Below are 19,043 nucleotides of genomic sequence, written 5' to 3' on the forward strand. Positions count from 1 at the left end.
AAATCCACGAATGTAGTAGAAAGCAGGAAATAAAGATATAGGTTTACATAATAAGGTTCCGTCACACATGTTACGGTTGTTTGCGGAGAAAATAACGTGATCAAATACTCGTCCTTAAAAGGATCTTAGTAACCATCTACGCATTGCGGGAAATAGATGTAGGGACACAGGAATGAAGAAGAAGCCCACCACTATGCTGTCCACAGCTGCAATGAGATTGCTAAGTCCGCTACCTACACCCGCCTGTGCAGAGCCGATAGCCAGTAGTCAGCGCTTTGCAGCACCAAGTACCGAGTCATCGCCGGTGGGGAAGCGAGACAAAGAGAAGCAGATAGAGTGAGAAGCAAGAGTGACGTAGCAGGGCTCGTGGCGCCGCCCAGATGGTATATGAGAGTGGGGACAACCGCAGGCTGCCACCATTCGCCATGGCCATTCTGAGCCACTTACTCCTCTCGCTCACTTCCGCAGACGTCTTCGTCGGCGACCACAGCCGCTGGTGGTGGCTGGCGGTGGCTGCGACATTTCTGGCCATCATTGCGGTTACTTCACTCAGAAGGTACGTCCTACGAGACCAGTAACTCTTAAAGTGAATTATTTATTACGTGTGAATATGGAATACATCAATAAAGGAACGCCGCTCAGTCTTACTGTAGATAAATGTAGAGCTAGTAGTATGAAGACCTGCCTGCTATGACATATACATTTTAATGTTCGAATAATTGATTGACCATTGAGAAAAAACTGCACCCCTTCTCTCTTTCGAAGACAAGTTACAGTGTTGACTCTCTGAAAAACTTGTGATCTCCATATACTCGATTTTGCACCTCTTGTTCTCGGACAATTTTGTTTTCGTACTTAGTTTCCGGCCAGTGGTACATTTCACAAAAAATTACAGTAACTGCCCTCGTTCTCCGGCATATTGCGTTCACCGGCAGTTACAGAGGATAACTAAATACACAACATTTCTTTAATCCTATAGGAATCTACCTCCGAGCCTCGACGTTCAGTCATGTCGCTCTGCTTCTACTAACATTGTATGTAAAATTTAGGTGTTTCCATAAGAACATAACGACGCTACAACCTACAACACATAGTCGATCCGACTTTAATAATTTCGTTAGATAACAATATTCGCGTGTTCAGTTTATTTACAGTGTTACCTCCATTCAAGAGTGAGTTTAAATTAACACCGACTCCTAAGAAAATTTAGAAATACGAGTAATTTATTTGACATGTAAATTTACCCGCGTGTAACACAATCTGGGATTAATGAATGCAGTGAAGGCATCATAAGTAAGAAATGTCGCAAATTAATTATTTTATAACTTCGTAGCAATGAGAAATATTTCATTCCGTAAAAGAAACAAAGCTTTAATCGGATATATTTTCGTAATAGTAAACCACGGCTTTTCACGGACATCATGTCAATGTAAACATAAATTATTTCTTTCTTCATTGCAATTGGATTATGATCATTGGCTCTGTATCAAAGACACTTAAATTGAAGAAACAAGTGCTGTGCCCGGGTTTTATAGTGTCTGTTACCGGATAACTTGAATGGAAAATAAAAATCGGCCAGTTCGAACGGAAGGATATGCTACAAAAATTTTATTCGTTCACTAAGGCTTCGTTAAGTGCCAGATATACGGAAATTCAAGAATTTAATTGAAATAGAGAATTAAAGGATACGTTGTTAGTATTTTGATATTTGATGAGATTTTACAGACTGTGAAGTAGGAATATATGCCTTTTTCTGCACAGTACCTTGGTTTGTATTACGTAGTATTTCAGGTGGTCATATTATGGCTCTACCGTGCCTGGAATGGGTGAAAATGGTATCTAGGAACCTCGTATAAATAAATTCTTAATTTGCATAAGAGTAACGGCCCAAGACATTTCTTACAATCGAGGAGTAACCTAGAGTTTAAGCTTAGCGAAATCAGTTCTACAGTCTCGTAAGCTTCAAATTCCATTGTCCGAACGTGTTTTTTCTCTTAAATCACAATGTATTACCTGATCTAGCGTAATAGTAAAAATTTGGACATAGCTACTACCTAAAGTCAATTACATAATTCAAAGTATCGTACCGTTCAACAGAACAAGCAGTCTGAATGTTACAGTATCAGTGGACAGAAACTGAATAAACACACATCATCTTCTAACGCGATACAGCTGAGCTCATTGTAGTTACTTCCAAAAGGCAATTACAAAACAATGTTTTCTTTAAAGCTTTAAATTAAGTGGCCGTGGCTTGAAAAACTATATTCGACACTTTCAAGGTTATAGTAATTCTGAAGAAGCTAATACGCAGTTAGGGGTCTGTTTCTGAATCACTTAACACATTGCTTATCCATTTAATACTTCAACTGAATACTTTTCTTACCCGAACTGCAGTGACTATACCTATAACTGAGGCAGGGATTACTACAGTTAACCTTGGGAAATTCCCCTGTGAATCTGTTGCAATTTAAATCTGTCATAAGTTCCAGCAGGACAGTTGTTTGTTTTCTGTCTTAATCATTTGGTTATCACTATTTTCTTCCGTACAGCTTTTCTACTTTAGTGAAACCCAAGATGGTCAAACACGCAGTAGCTCCCTATCTGTATACTGGTACCAGAAATTTCTCCTTATTAGGAAACCTTAGCTATGCTCCTATGCACTACTAGAATGACTGGATCATTTCATAATATCTAATCAGATCGTTCCTGAAGTAGCAACAGCTAACAGCACTCCTACAACTAAGGCATTTAATAGCATATTACTGCAGTTTGTTGCTCTCGTAGTTGTAACTATACACGAACTAGCAAACCCCAAGTTTTACTTTAGACGCCAAGTTAAAATTACGTTAGTTAAAGCGATACTATGACAAATAAAGTATTCGATAGACAGAGCACTTACCAACATCGAAGAAAGAGAAGTACTTAGTAAAAAGTAGAGGTATTGTCTTTTTCACAAATGAGAAGTGAAAAAAAGTAATCCGATCTCTATTTACAAACCTAAAACGATGATGAATAATCTTCTCTTATTACACTTAAAAAAATGGTTCACAGCTCCCAGACAGCAGATCGTAGCAGCTGTAAATCTTGCGACAGGTGGCATACATAACATTTACTGCTTGATAATTGCATAAGAGCCGACGAACAGCAAACCACAAATAAAATTTACAGTTGTAGATGGAATTCTGTTGTCGTTTCGAAAGTTTCATATCACGGTGGTACCTGACCGAAGAAAAATAATGGACGTCTTTAAATTGTCCAAAGCAAACTATGTACCAACTCAATTCGACTATTCTGTGGTTTTTCAGTTGTATAAGGCCTTTCATTATCACAGCCGCAGGAACAGCTTCAGTATGGTTTATTTGCCTCCACGTTCTTCGGTCCGAGAAAGTTCAGTGTTCGTAGTTCTGGTGTGGTTGTAACGGGGTTTTATTATTTTGCAACACAGCAATTGTTTAGAGCTGATTGAGACTGATGGTTAAACTGAGAATGACTATGCTCTTACAACGTGCGCCTAGGCTCTACACGCCCAAAACGATAGTATTTCCCTTATCTCTTAGTTGAAGACTACGTTCAAAATACAACGGGCATTTTCCTATGGGGACAGACCATCGTTTACAGAGATTTACACAGCTAAGATATAATTTTATGGTCATTGAAGTTTCATTAAAAAGTATTCACAATACAAAATTGTTGAGTCTTTCGTTCGATTTGTTGACGTATTTTATGTTGGTTTTTGTCCAGGGATTCGGCCGACGATTGCTTAATGATTTTTCTAACATTTCGCCAGCACTAATAGCTGGCATTTTGAGAGGTTTATCCGCCTTTGCTGGTGCCGTCAGAAAAAAAGTTAAAAAAACGTCGTTCGAAGATCCCTAGAAAAAGCCAACAGGAAATTCACAATACTTATTTTACAGTATAAAAACAAGCATTACATACGCAATTAACTCACGTAGTACTGCACATAATGTACTGTACACACTCACATAAAAATGTTTACGTAAAATATCATTAACAAGTATAGATAATGCTGCTTATAAAGTGTGTGTAGCGTTGTTATGTCCTGAGGTGAGCTCGTCAACATGTCCTCGCCGAAAAATGATGACAGTGACAGTCACCGAAAAGTGGCATCTTTTCGGTAACCTCACACAGTTGATAATCAGGAAACTTTAATTAATTAGAGATTTCAATTGTGAATGAAAAACACAATCAACGAATGTTCTGCTGTAATAGCATCAAGCAGAGATGGGAGCATTCGCTTTATGTGCTGGGACTTCTAATAAAAGTATTAACATAATATAGTTTCCTGACATTGTCAGCAGAAGAGCTATCTCTGAATTAGAATAATGTAATCTTCTTACTAGAGAAGATAACAATTCAGTGTAACGTTATACATCATGCAATAAGACCACGATTGTGCCAAATCCGCACAAAAAACTCTGATCAAAAACATTTGGCTCATAGGCTATTGGCAGCTGCGTTGGTGTTAACAGCTGATTTAATTGTATTATGTTACACTGCAGCGTTTTCTTCAACAAGTTGTTCCCAAATATGTCCATGACTAAACGACATTACACTACATAGAGTGACACAATGGTCTACGTATATAGATGATCTGAAGATAGCGGTTCAGTTTGCCGAACCTGGCTGCCTATACACATTTTTATTGGGATCTGGGCAATTAAAATTTTCTAGTAAGAATATTAGATTATTCTCATTAAGAGTCTTAAGAAAGAGAAAACTAGTGGAAATGTGATTGCAGGCTTCCTCGGCGTATTTCAGCTATGAATCTTCACAGGTTATCAGCCGAGTGGCGTCGTCTTCGCCTGAAGATGATGGATACGCAATCCACTGAAACGTTGCGACTATAAGACAACGCCATTCGGCTAATAACCCGTGAAGATTTCATAGTGGAAATGTGTTTGTCCGACGCTAATATTATTAATTTCTATTACTCCGATTTTTCATTAATAGAAAATCTTCACCCTAGCCTCCTATGAGTGAAAGAGGCTATAGTTTGCTACATTACAATGTTTTGAGCCAATCTTACAACACGTTTGCAATAATAGCTGTAAAATATACTTGCGCATCTAAATAGTAAGGAACAGCTATCCCATTGACAAATCTGAGATACTGTCCCTTAATGCTTAAACAGATTCGTGCGTAATGTACCTACACGCTGTTTTTCACCAGTTGTAACTAAAATTTTATTGAGGAAGATGACTGAGCATTAGAACTTAGTATGAGGTAACTAGAGGACCGTATTTCCGATTGCACTGCAGCCATCCTACTTTGTTCTAGTGGAGTGAGATGAGTGCTGAGTTCCAGGAAAACTCGACCAATCATTTCACCTGCTCCTTGTCAAATTATAACTCTGATAAGAAATGCTGCTTGTGCAAACTTCAGCGACATCTTCAAGATATTATGCAGCCTTGGTTTCGTAAGTAGCACCGCAAGCTATTTTTTGTGTGCAGGTATGCTGACGACTTCATTACGAAACTGGTGCGTCCCAAGCCTCTACACGAAATTCTGCACGTGCATTACGAAGCTGCACCGCACGATCCGTGTTCGTGGGTGAATCTGGGCAGAGAGAAGTTCCTTCTTGTGCGGGACAAGGATCTCGTCGCCCAAGTGCTGTCGACGGACTTCCCTGCCTTCTCCAAGCGAACCCAAATGCACGATTACCTCTTGGGACTATTTGGCCAGGACGGTGAGTACTCAAAAACGTTAACTGTTAAAGAGAACGAACATTTTTTGAAAGTATAGTATTAAATAGTGTCATATAGTATTATACGAGGATTGGAACTTAAATACTGGCAACTATATATTCACAACCGATACAAAAGAGTTACATTTATGCATCTGTTACTTTCCTTCAAAGTAGTCACCAGCGTTGTGTAGAACCCGTTGCCAGCGATGTGTAAGGCGTAGTATTCCGTTAGCAGAGCCTGTTCTGTTGATGGTGCGAATGGAGCCGTCTAATGTTACGGTGATTCTCGTGTACGACTGTGATAGTGTTATCCTAACGCGTTACGTTCCTCCACGGCAGAGCGTCAATGCACAGTGTTACTGTTCGTTTTTCGGAGCATCAACTGCGACCAGCTTTGCGAAAGAACCGGCGACAATTCCTGCGCAACCAACCCATCATTTTGCACGACAATGCGCGGACGCATACAGCGAAAGCTGTGGCTGCTGTGTTTGGTCGATAGGACTGGGAAGTACTGTACCATCCACCATACTCCCCGGGCTTAAGTCCTTGTGACTTTGATTTGATTCCGAAGATGAAGGAACCACTTCGAGGCATTCTTTTCAGAACTGTTCCAGAGATTCGACAGGCAGTAGACTGCTCCATTCGCACCATCAACAGAACAGGCTCTGCTAACGGTATACTACGCCTTCCACATCGCTGCCAACGGATTTTGCACAGCGCTGGTGACTAGTTTGAAGGACAGTAACAGGTGCTAACATGTAACTAAATGGTTCAAATGGCTCTGAGCACTATGGGACTTAATATCTGAGGTCATCAGTCCCCTAGAACTTAGAACTACTTAAACCTAACTAACCTAGGGACATCACACACATCCATGCCCGAGGCAGGATTCGAACTTGCAACCGTAGCAGTCGCGCCGTTTCGGACTGAAGCGCCTAGAACTAACATGTAACTCTTTTGAAAAGTTGTGAATAAATAGTTGCCACTATTTAAGTGGGAGGTAAGATACTGCGTGAAGAGTTTGACAGAGCACTGAAAGACCTGAGTCGAAACAAGGCCCCGGGAGTAGGCAACATTCCATTAGAACTACTGATGGCCTTGGGAGAGCCAGTCATGACAAAACTCTACCATCTGGTGAGCAAGATGTATGAGACAGGAGAAATACCCTCAGACTTCAAGAAGAATATAATAATTCCAATCCCAAAGAAAGCAGGTGTTGACAGATGTGAAAATTACCGAACTATCAGTTTAATAAGTCACAGCTGCAAAATACTAACGCGAATTCTTTACAGACGAATGGAAAACTGGTAGAAGCGGACATCGGGGAAGATCAGTTTGGATTCCGTAGAAATGTTGGAACACGTGAGGCAATATTAACCTTACGACTTATCTTAGAAGAAAGATTAAGAAAAGGCAAACCTACGTTTCTAGCATTTGTAGACTTAGAGAAAGCTTTTGACAATGTTAACTGGAATACTCTCTTTCAAATTCTGAAGGTGGCAGGGGTAAAATACAGGGAGCGAAAGGCTATTTACAATTTGTACAGAAACCAGATGGCAGTTATAAGAGTCAAGGGGCATGAAAGGGAAGCAGTGGTTGGGAAAGGAGTGAGACAGGGTTGTAGCCTCTCCCCGATGTTATTCAATCTGTATATTGAGCAAGCAGTAAAGGAAACAAAAGAAAAATTCGGAGTAGGTATTAAAATTCATGGAGAAGAAGTAAAAACTTTGAGGTTCACCGATGACATTGTAATTCTGTCAGAGACAGCAAAGGACTTGGAAGAGCTGTTGAACGGAATGGACAGTGTCTTGAAAGGAGGATATAAGATGAACATCAACAAAAGCAAAACGAGGATGATGGAATGTAGTCAAATTAAATCGGGTGATGCTGAGGGAATTAGATTAGGAAATGAGACACTTAAAGCAGTAAAGGAGTTTTGCTATTTAGGGAGTAAAATAACTGATGATGGTCGAAGTAGAGAGGATATAAAATGTAGACTGGCAATGGCAAGGAAATCGTTTCTGAAGAAGAGAAATTTGTTAACATCGAGTATAGATTTAAGTGTCAGGAAGTCGTTTCTGAAAGTATTTGTATGGAGTGTAGCCACGTATGGAAGTGAAACATGGACGATAACTAGTTTGGACAAGAAGAGAATAGAAGCTTTCGAAATGTGGTGCTACAGAAGAATGCTGAAGATAAGGTGGGTGGATCACGTAACTAATGAGGAGGTATTGAATAGGATTGGGAAGAAGAGAATTTTGTGGCACAACTTGACTAGAAGAAGGGATCGGTTGGTAGGACATGTTTTGAGGCATCAAGGAATCACAAATTTAGCATTGGAGGGCAGCGTGGAGGGTAAAAATCGTAGAGGGAGACCAAGAGATGAATACACTAAGCAGATTCAGAAGGATGTAGGTTGCAGTAAGTACTGGGAGATGAAGAAGCTTGCACAGGATACAGTAGCATGGAGAGCTGCATCAAACCAGTCTCAGGACTGAAGACCACAACAACAACAACATTTAAGTTCCAAACCCCGCAGTACATACACCACACATGCTACCACTATTATTCTTTCAGTATGTGACTACTTTATAATACCATATATAGCGTACATAGCGCCATTCCTGTCGTGGATGCAGATGGTCCTCACACTGAGGTACGTTTGTAACCTGACACCCAAACATTGTAAGCAATTTACGAAACATATCCTGTTGTGCAGGGTTTTTTTTTCTTTTCTTTTCAGAGGTTCATTCTATATTTCTCTTTCCTTACAAAGTTTCCAGAATGTTTCAATGCCCTGCAATCGCTCGTTTTTTATAGGACCCTCCCCTCAAGTAGCGTAAGTTTGTATTGTATTGTATGTTAACCGGGGACCTAGAAACGACGGAGAGGTCCCGTTCCCGCCGCAGCTGCAGTGGTCCACAACCCCACGACGACTACCGCAGTCCATTTCACCCCTCCTCCGCCCCACACCGAACCCAGGCTTACTGTGCGGTTCGGCCCCCGGTGGACCCCCCCCCCCCCCCCCAGGGAACGTCTCACACCAGATGAGTGTAACGCCTATGTTTGCGTGGTAAAGTAATGGTGGTGTACGCGTACGTGGAGACCTTGTTTGCGCAACAATCGCCGACATAGTGTAACTGAGGCGGAATAAGGGGAACCTGCCCGCATCCGCCGAGGCAGATGGAAAACCGCCTAAGCACCGTCCACAGACTGGCCGGTTCACCGGACCTCGACACAAATCCGCCGGGCGGATTCGTGCCGGGGACCAGGCGCTCCTTACCGCCCGTAAAGCCGTGCGTAAGACAGCACGGCCAACCGGGCGGGCAGCATAAGTTTAATTATAACCACCTGTACTCCATCTACAGCGGTCTTAACTGTTCAGTGTGCTCTTTGAATGGGATGATTAGATTTTTTATGGTGTGGTACAGTTGCATGCGCGCTGTACAAAAAGGAAATGTGACTGAGTTGAGTGTAACGCCCATCTGGTGACTGACTCGCGTCACTACACTGCCTGTGACAGGCTCCGAGTGGCGACGTGCCCGAAGCAGCCTCACGCCGTCGTTCACGCCGGCGGCACTGCGCGCGGCTGCTGCTCACGTCAAGGCGCATGCGCGCCGCCTGCGAGACGTCGCCGCCTGCGCGCCCTGCCTGACGCGGCGCCACCTGCTGGCCTACTGCGTCGACTGCATCGCCTCCTCCGTGTTCGCGCTGAGCGCCGAGGCGTTGCCTACCTCCCAGGCGCCGACCACTTCTCCTTTCCTCGACGCTGTCGCTCACATCGATCAGGTACGAAATACCCACCTCAGGGCATCCATCTTAGGCTGTCGACATCACCGTCGGTCCTCAAATGTGAATTCTAAACCTAATAGCAAGCGAGTGACTGATTTACAGACTTTTCTCTAGAGAAAGACTCACACAGAATTTCATGTACCGAGTAATCTGATAATCTCCTACAATATACGAGGTACGACAGTAAAGTAATGAGACTGATGTGAAAAAAAAAATGTTGCTTACCGTTTTAGTCAAGTTTAGTGTTGTCTCCTTCAAAGTAGTTCCCTTTTGATTGCACACACTTTTTCCAGCGCTTCTGCCATTCATAGTAACATTTCTGGAACTCATCTTCTGTAATATCCTCCAAGACCCTCGTCACAGCTTTTTGGACATCTCGTGTTATTTGAAAATGGTGTCCCTTGACCACCGTTTTGATTCTTGGAAATAGAAAAAAGTCGCACGGAGCGATATCTGGTGAATAAGGTGCTGTGGTAGTACTGAAATTTGTTTTGAGATTAAAAATTGCTGTACTGACAGAGCAGTATGGGATGGCGCATTATCGTGATGCAGATTCCAATTATCAGCAATGTTGGCACGGACATGAAGAACTCTTTTACGATGTCTTTCTAAAATTTCTTTGTAGTAATATTGGTTAACTGTTTGTCGAGGAGGCACTATAATATAATAAAATAATGGAATAGATGATAATAAAATGTTGAAATGCGTGGCTTTTTAAAATGTATTGAATTAATGAGATTAATTTTTCGGTATGCCTGGAAATAAGCTCGTATAAGTTCATATTATTTTGCAGGGCGAAGTAGTTTCTTTCTCCACTGTAGATTTGTGCTTACCATTCTTTATAATGCTATGTTTGGTCGCCGTGTTCACCTTTGAAGTCTTGACCGTGTTCCCATTAAGCTTATCGGATCTTCGTAATTTTCCAAAGTACACAGGTGGGCTTCAGTTTTTGTAATTATCGTACTATTTGAAATAACAACTCACACGACCTTTCTGTTAATAAAACAATACTGTATTTTCTAAACTCCTCACTTATTCCTAGCGACCCCAAAATGGCGGTCTACAATTACTCGCTAAAAATGGCGTGCTTCTCACTCGTTCACTAGCTGAACGCGAATCCTCCCTTCCTCATACTGGAACAAGAAAATCTCCTCTGTTTTTTAACAACTGAAAATCAAAAATACCTGACGGTAGGCATAGGCTCTATGATGGGCTACCACTTCATCTTTTCTCTTTGCCTTTAAAGAAGACGAAAACATAAAGGAAATGCAAAAGGTTTATCACAGCATCCACTCTTTATGAACAATTCCCTTGGAATCAAAGAAGCAAACAAGCTTGCATTTCACTTTTGACTTTGACAAGCGAGCTTTTTTTGCTCTGGGTGATCCCTTTGAGCAACACTCCGAACTTTGGCGTTTTGTCTCTGGATCGTGCTGAAAAAACCAACTTTCATCACCAGTGATAACAACGCTCAACAATTCTGGATTGATTTCCGTTTGCTCTAACAGATCGGCTGCCACATTTTTCCATGTTTCTCGCTGTTGTGGTGTGAGACTTTTGGGGACCATTTTTTGCACAAATCTTTCTCATGCCAAGATCTTCAGTTATGACTAGACAAACCGTTTCTCGGTTGATGTTCAGTTCTTCTGCAATCATTTTCACGGATAATCTTCGATCAGATCGTACGAGTTCACGCACCCTGGCCAAATTGACATTCGTCTGTAAGGTTAATGGTCGTCCACTGTTGCCTTCATCTTCAGTATTCGTTCTGCCTTCACTAAACATTTTATGCCATGGAAAAACTTGAGCTCTTGACATAACCCCCTCTCCAAAAGTCTTCTGAAGCTTACCATAAGTTGTCGGCGCGTTTTCACCCAATTTAACGCAAAAAGAAATGTCATACTGTTGTGCAATATTATGCAGTTCCATTTCCGTGACGAGAGACACAAACATGTGTTAAATTACTACAGCACAACTCATGACTGAGCAGTTGCATCGATGTGCTGCTTGGACTAGAAGCAGCCTAATAGACCAAGGTCAAAGATATTGTGCCTACACAAGCCTGCAGGGTTGCCACATCTTGCAAAGAAAATAAGTCTCACTACTTTATTGTCGCACCTCGTATACATACGAGTATGCATCGCAAGTCATCATCGTTTGTAGGAGGTCCCCATACGAGTGTTATACTTCTCTTTCCAGACGACTTGTTCTCCATACTGTTTATTTCTGCACTGTTGTCACACGTTGTTCTTAGATGACACTACTCACATCCGACAGGCACATAATTAGGATATTTCTTAATGGTAATAAGAGTGACGTTTCTTAAAATCCACCTATTCATTACTGTATATGTTTCCATAATTATTACTATTATTATTATTATCGTTATCTTCATGTTCACCTATTGCTCACGCTCTATACAAGTTGTAATGTCCACTAGCTAAAGACGTCTGTTTAAATGTAAAAGATGGTCTGAAGGCCCTAATCCTGTCAGATGAAATGAATGCATATGTAAGTAAATAAATAAATGTCAGAATTCCTCTAATTTTATCTTTCAGTAAAAGATGTGTGCAACCAATTGGTTGTTTAAAGTTTATTGCAATAACCCTTGGCCAGTTTTCAATACCACAATGGTTTCTTCTTCAGAAGGAATACAGTCACCAGTAATGTTTTAAACATATTAAAAAATAAATATCTACAATACTAAACCAGCCACTGTAGTAGTGGTTCAGTATTTCAGATGTTTATATTTTAATGTGTTTAAATCATTATAGGTTACTTTACTTCTTCTGAAGAAGAAACCCCTAATGGCATTGAAAACTGGTAGAGGCTTATTATAATAAACTTTACGCAACCAGTTGGCTGCATACATCATTTGCTTAAAGTTTATTTACATGTTTAAAATTGTCTAATTTTATCGTTATGACCTTTAGAGGGGAGTATTTATGAGGGACGTTTGTGTTTATTGACTCGCTTTGGAAGGGTCATTCTCGAAATTCTAGGGGAAAGTCTTTCCCCACTACACCAACCTTTTGGTGTAATGTTGGAAATTGCTGTAGGTGAGTGAAAATGCCCATACTGAAGCATAGGAAACTACTTTGAGTTCTAAACTTGTTTTTCCGTTAATTCGGTTTAGTAAAGGATCTCATAGTGCGAAGTTGTACTTAAGAAACCTTTAACTAATGTATTTTCGAGCGACATTTTTCAAGTAAGCTTGCACTTCCTTAGAATTTTTCCAGAGCATTTGAATCTCGTAAAGTTGATCGCTGAAGATGCGCTTAAACTATATCGCCAATTTTATTCTTTGCACTACATTGCTTATGTCAAGGGCCCGCTGCCAGTTTCTACGTATGACAATGATCGTTTTGCAACAACTATGGGTCAGTGTTAACTACTTCGAATCCAAAGTTCTAGGACTCGATATCCGTCCTGTTCTCGAGTTTTTATCTCTCACGCATCATTTATTTCACCTCTGATACTGTTTTTTAAATTGAAAATGCATCATGGTTCAGAGTTCACGATAACCTGTAGGTCAACGTATAACCAGCTGGGTAGACAAATTCAGAGGTCAGAAGTGCAAGAGCGTAGGACCGCCATTAGGAACATGCCTAGTGAAGTACTGTAGTGTTTAAACAAACTTTGACACCTTTACTTTTTTCATTACAACTTCCTTACTTTTGATCGGAATCATTAAATACGTGCTTTTGAGTACTCTCGAATTCTTGATTAAAAAAACTGAGCAGTTTCATTAGTTTTTTCAAACATTATGGAGCATGTCTCCATTAGTCCATCGAAAATCACGATAAAACTTCCTCATTTCTTGTATCATGCAATAAAATCCTCAACTCTGATGTGTCTGGAAAAGCATCTTGCTCCAGTCACGAATAGCATGTTACGCTTAGCCACGAAAGGAACGAGATTTCTCGCTCTGCTGTAGAATTATTTTTCAGTGGTGCATTAGTGAGCGACAGTTTTTATACGTGGTGAATATTTTTATGGAGTAACAAGTTTTTCCAAATTCATGCATCTCTGTAGCAGAGGAGGAGCAGCTACCTGCCAGCGTGTTCGTGGGCTTTGCCGGAAAATGCCGTATACAGAGTTTGACACCAAAGAAGCGGGTGAGCTGCTCCAAATATGTTCAGTTACTCATGGTCGCTCCCAAGGAGGATATATGTAAGTCCTCAGATGTGTGAATTCGTTTCTTTCTTAGCTCGAAACATTACTGAATTCCGTTAGCCAAAAGGCGATACAGTAATGCAAGAATACACGCGTACTAGTCTAGTCGCCTTCTGCCTCTGAGCTGATAGATTTTTAGGAAACTTGTAATAGCATAAGTGCACAGTCTAGAGCTGAGAAACATTGGCGCGAAGACAAATAATTCCTTACAGTACAAACATGCAGAAGTAAGATCTTATGTGGGACCGTCAAACGAAAACCGATCATCCGCCACAGTGGGAAAATGGATGGTTCCATTCAAAAGCGATCACCACATGCGTTAAGATATTCATCCCGCTGGAAGACGAAACTATCAATTCCTGTTTTGTAGAACGTGGTCGGCCGCTGACGGACCACCGCCGCACCCACTCTTGCACATTCTTATCCTAAAAAAACCGACGTCCGTGCATGTCTTACTACAGGTCCCACAAGATGTGAAAATCACACGGCGAAGGATCCGGACTGTACGGAGGATAAAACTTGGAAGATTAGAACTGTATGCCGGACTGAGACTCGAACTCGGGACCTTCGCCTTTCGCGGGCAAGTGCTCTACGAAGTGAGCTACCCTAGCACGACTACGACGCGTCCTTACACCTTTACTACCGCCAGTACCTTGTCTACTATCTTCCAAACTTCACAGAAGATCTCCTACGAAACTTACAGAACTAGTACTCCTGAAGAAAGGACATAGCGAAGATATGGCTTAGCCACAGCCTGGGGGATGTTTCTAGAATGAAATTTTCACTCTGTAACGGAGTGTGCACTGTTATGAAAAGCTGTGAGGACGGGTCGTGAATCGTGCTTGGGTAGCTCAGTTGGTAGAGCTCTTGCGCCCGAAAGGCAAAGGTCCCGAGTTCGAGTCTCGGTCCGGCACACAGTTTTAATCTGCCAGGAAGTTTCATATCAGTGCACACGCCGCTGCAGAGTGCAAATCTCATTCTGGAAATATTCTCCAGGCTGTGACTAAACCATGTCTCCACAATATCCTTTCTTCCAGGAGTGCTAGTTCTGCAAGGTTCGCAGAAGAGCTTCTGTGAAGTTTGGAACGTAGGAGACGAGGTTCTGCCAGAAGTGAAGTTGTGAGGACGGGGCGTGAGTCGTGCTTGGGTAGCTCAGTTGGTAGAGCACTTGCCCCCGAAAGGAAGCCGGCACGGTAGCTCAGCGTGTTCGGTCAGAGGGTTAGCTGCCCTCTGTAATAAAAAAAACTGAGTTCACCGATCAACAACGAACTAAAACGGATGTCTTACGACGTCCGCCCCGAGCAGATGTAACGAACGAAAGCGAACAAAATCAGATGTAAAGAAAAAAAAAAGGTCCGGCACACAATTTTAATCTTCCAGGAAGTTTCACAACAGCACGCACACTCTGCTTCAGAGAGAAAGTTTCATTCTGTACGGAGGTTGTTGCAGTGTTTCCCAACCAAATCGCCGAAGCGTAGCCTTTGTCCTATTGGCTGCATAAGGGCGGACTCTACGGTGCAACAGGATGAGTCCGTCCCACAGCATTCCTGGGCGTTTGGACTTTATACAGTGCCGCAGTTTCTGCGAAGTCTTCATAGCGTTGCGCATTGATTGTGGTTCCATGCTCGAGGAATTCTACGAGCAGAGGTAGCATCCTCTCGCACAATAACGCTCGCCCTCACCCTGCTTATCGGACAGAGGCTACGCTTCGGCGACTTGGTCGGGAAACACTGCAGCATTCTCCGAACAGCCCGGATCTTTCACTGTGCGATATTCACATCTCTGGCGACCTGAGGACATATATGCGTGGACTTCGGTTTCAGTCAGACGAGGAAGTGCAAAAGAGAGTGCTGTTGCGGATCCGTCAGCGGTCGACCGCGTTCTCTCGAACGGAAATTGAGCGTCCCATCTCCCACTGGAATAAATGTCTTAACGAATGTGGTGATTATTTCTTAATAGAACCATTTCATTGCCCCGTGTTAAGTTTTCTTTTGACTTTCCCTTATGCATTACCAAACTGCACAGTAGTGGAGACTAAACGAAAGCACGCTTAACCTTGTGACTACGCATCGTGACAGGTGAAGAGATCGGACGGTGGCCGAGTGGTGCTGCAACTGCTGGGCCGCTCGCTGTTCCACGCCCTCAAACTGGCGCAGCTGCCGAGATCGGTGACGAGCTTCTTCAGCACAGTTGGCCAAGACAGCTTCTCCTTCCGACAACACAATAAAGTATCTGCCCACGATTTCATCAAGTCGCTGATGAAGAAAATGCAGCAGGAACAGAAAAGAGAAGACGAAATTTGCGAGGAAGGTAAGAGCCGAACCATAACTACGCTCATGCTCATAAATTAAGGACAACTGCAGAATGTGGTGCCAAACAACGTGGCACTACACAAAACTGGCGCTAATAGCTTAGGCACACAGGGAACACACACGACACACATCTGTAAGTCCGTGGTATTGGTGATAAGTCGAGAAAACGGTCCCGAAACACATGTGCTACAAATCACCACTGTTTCCTGCGCACGTACCTTGACGTCAATATGGAATGTGATCACCATGCCCTAGTACACAGGCTGCACAACGGGGTGACATACTCTGGATCAGGTGGTCGAGCAGTTGCTGGGGTATAGCCTCCCATTCTTGCACCAGTGCCTGTCGGAGCTACTGAAGTGTTCGAGGGGTTTGAAGACGTGCAGCGATACGTCGACCGAGAGCATCCCAGACGTGCTCGATGGGGTTTAGGTCTGTAGAACAGGCAGGCCACTCCATTCGCCTGATATCTTCTGTTTCAAGGCACTCCTCCACCATGGCAGCTCGGTGGGGCCGTGCGTTATCATCCATCAGCAGGAAGGTAGGACCCACTGCACCCCTGAAAAGGCGGACATACTGGTGCAAAATGACGTCCCGTTACACCTGACCTGTTACAGTTCCTCTGTCAAAGACATGCAGGGGTGTACGTGCACCAGTCATAATGCCACCCAACACCGTCAAACCACGACCTCCATACAGGCCCCTTTCAAGGACATTAAGGGGTTGGTATCTGGTTCCTGGTTCACGCCAGATGAAAACCCAGCGAGAATCACTGTTCAGACTATACCTGGATTCGTCCGTGAACATAACCTGGGACCACTGTTCCAATGACCATGTACTGTGTTCTTGACACCAGGCTTTACGGGCTCTCCTGTGACCAGAGGTGATAGGAATGCCCCTTGCAGGTCTCCGGGCGAATAAACCAAGTCTCTTCAGTCGTCTGTAGACTGTGGGCCTGGAGACAGCTGTTCCAGTGGCTGCGGTAAGGTCCCGAGCAAGGCTGCCTGCAGTACTCCGTGCCTGTCTGCGGGCACTGATGGTGAGATATCGGTCTTATTGTGGTGTTGTACACTGTGGACGTCCCGTACTGTAGCGCCTGGACACGTTTCCTGTCTGCTGGAATCATTGCCATAATCTTGAGATCACACTTTGTGGCACATGGAGGGCCCGTGCTACGAACTGCTGTGATTGACCAGCCTCCAGTCGCCCTAGTATTGCACCCCTCAAAAGTCATCAATATGTGTTCTTTGAGCCTTTTTAAACACACAGTCACCATTAGCACGTCTGAAAACGTCTGCACACTTACTTGCTGCACCGTACTCTGACATGCACCAACACACCTCTGCGTATGTGGACTGCTGCCAGCGCCACCGTGCGACGATCGCAGGTCAGATGCACCGCATGATCACACCCAGAGGTGATTTAAACCCACAAACCGCCCACCAGAGCGTTGTTTCATCATATATCAGAATTATCCTTAATTTATGAGCGTGAGTGTAGTTACCATTTATGAACACCAGCACAATTTTTATCGCTTCATTGTCCCATTGACCCTGACACTCAATCTGTATTGTTGAAAGTAGTAATGTACTGACCCAAACGAGAATAACTGTATGTGAAATATACTAAAGCCTAACATGATTCTGTCTTTTCCTCGTATACATGAACCAAAAGTTTTGCATGTGCTACTGCTATGGCATTTTTATTTTTGATTCATTGCACTGTCCACTATTTTAACCCTGCCTTTTGTCTGCTCTCCTACTCCCCTTTTTAGGGCTCCGTGCTCCAATCTGTAAAAATTGAACCTTTATAGGATCGCTTTATTATTCTTCTGTCTATCTGTCAGTCTGTTAAGAATCCTTTCTTCTCATGAATGAGCAGACGTTTCAAGATTAAATTCGTGTCACCTTTGGCGGTGTTAAAGTTTCAAGTTCCTAAGTCTATGCAATCAAAAGATACGGCTGTTTATATCACAGATTTTGATACTCTTAAACTCAGTCATCAAAAACTATAGGGTGCTTCCGGTTGACCTAGAATCATAAAATTTGGCAAGAAGCAAGGTTTTATAGCACAAATAAAGGAAAAAAATCCTAAAATGGCCAACTTTTAATTACAGAACGTAAAAATTTTTTTACTCATTTTGTTTAACCGTCTGTCTGTCCATTTGCTAAGAACCATTGTTCTCAGGAACGTGTAGAAGTATGAAGTTCAAATTCATGTCACATATTAAAGTCTATAGTCCCTTGGCGGAGGAGGAAAGGTGCAGGAAAGATTATGCTGACGTTCTTCTTTGACCAAGATGGCCCCCTTCTGATTCACTTCCTGCAGCACGGGACAACAGTGAATGCTTAGCGTTAATCGTAAACCCTGGCCACCCTTTGCCAAGCGGTCAAATGAAAACGACTAGGCAATCTCACCCGTGGGGTCATTCTGCTCCACGACAATGCAAAGCATCATACGGCCAACACAGTCGCGGCACTCCTGCAGAAATTCAAATGGGAGGTTCTCGGCCACCCTCCATACAGTCCTGACCTCTCTCCCTGTTATTACGCCATTTTTGGTCCACTTAAGAAGTCTCTGACGAGCAAACGATTCATCTCGGACAACGACGTCCAACTGTGCGTGAGGCTCTGGTTAACATCGCAGCCCCGGGAATTTTATGAGGCAGCCATTCACTGCCTTGTGTCACAGTGGGACAAGTGTCTCAACAGCCAGGGTCAATACTTCTAACATACAGATAGTGATTTCTGTAATTATGCCTCAGGCTCGTTTCTTTTTGAACGCCCCTTACACAAAATGAACCGCGCTTCTTTGAAATTTTTCTGTGTGCTCTGTCATGGTACCAAGTCAAGTTGTTTTAATTGTAATCCCTGCGTATTTAGTTTAACAGATTACTTTTAAATTTGTGTGATTTATCGTGTAACCGAATTTTAACGGTGTCTTTTTAGTACTTAAGTGGTAGAGCCCATACTTTTTGTTGTTCTGCCATCTTTTGTACGATGCAGATATCTTATTTGTATTGAAGACTGTAGGAGCTCTTGAAGGGGCAATAATAG

General features: G+C 42.7%; 1 protein-coding gene across 1 annotated transcript in view; it reads left to right on the forward strand.

The window, feature by feature from the left end:
- The first annotated feature begins 380 nt into the window (after nucleotides 1-380).
- LOC126260384 (probable cytochrome P450 6a13) overlaps nucleotides 381-19,043 on the forward strand; it is a 39,479-nt gene continuing 20,816 nt past the window's right edge. The window contains exons 1-4 of the mRNA XM_049957712.1: nucleotides 381-556; nucleotides 5,472-5,707; nucleotides 9,231-9,496; nucleotides 15,754-15,985. Of these exons, the coding sequence (XP_049813669.1) occupies nucleotides 381-556; nucleotides 5,472-5,707; nucleotides 9,231-9,496; nucleotides 15,754-15,985 (910 nt within the window). The remainder of the gene's footprint in view (nucleotides 557-5,471; nucleotides 5,708-9,230; nucleotides 9,497-15,753; nucleotides 15,986-19,043) is intronic.

The sequence above is a fragment of the Schistocerca nitens genome, chromosome 5, assembly GCF_023898315.1.
Source record: "Schistocerca nitens isolate TAMUIC-IGC-003100 chromosome 5, iqSchNite1.1, whole genome shotgun sequence".
Taxonomy (NCBI): domain Eukaryota; kingdom Metazoa; phylum Arthropoda; class Insecta; order Orthoptera; family Acrididae; genus Schistocerca; species Schistocerca nitens.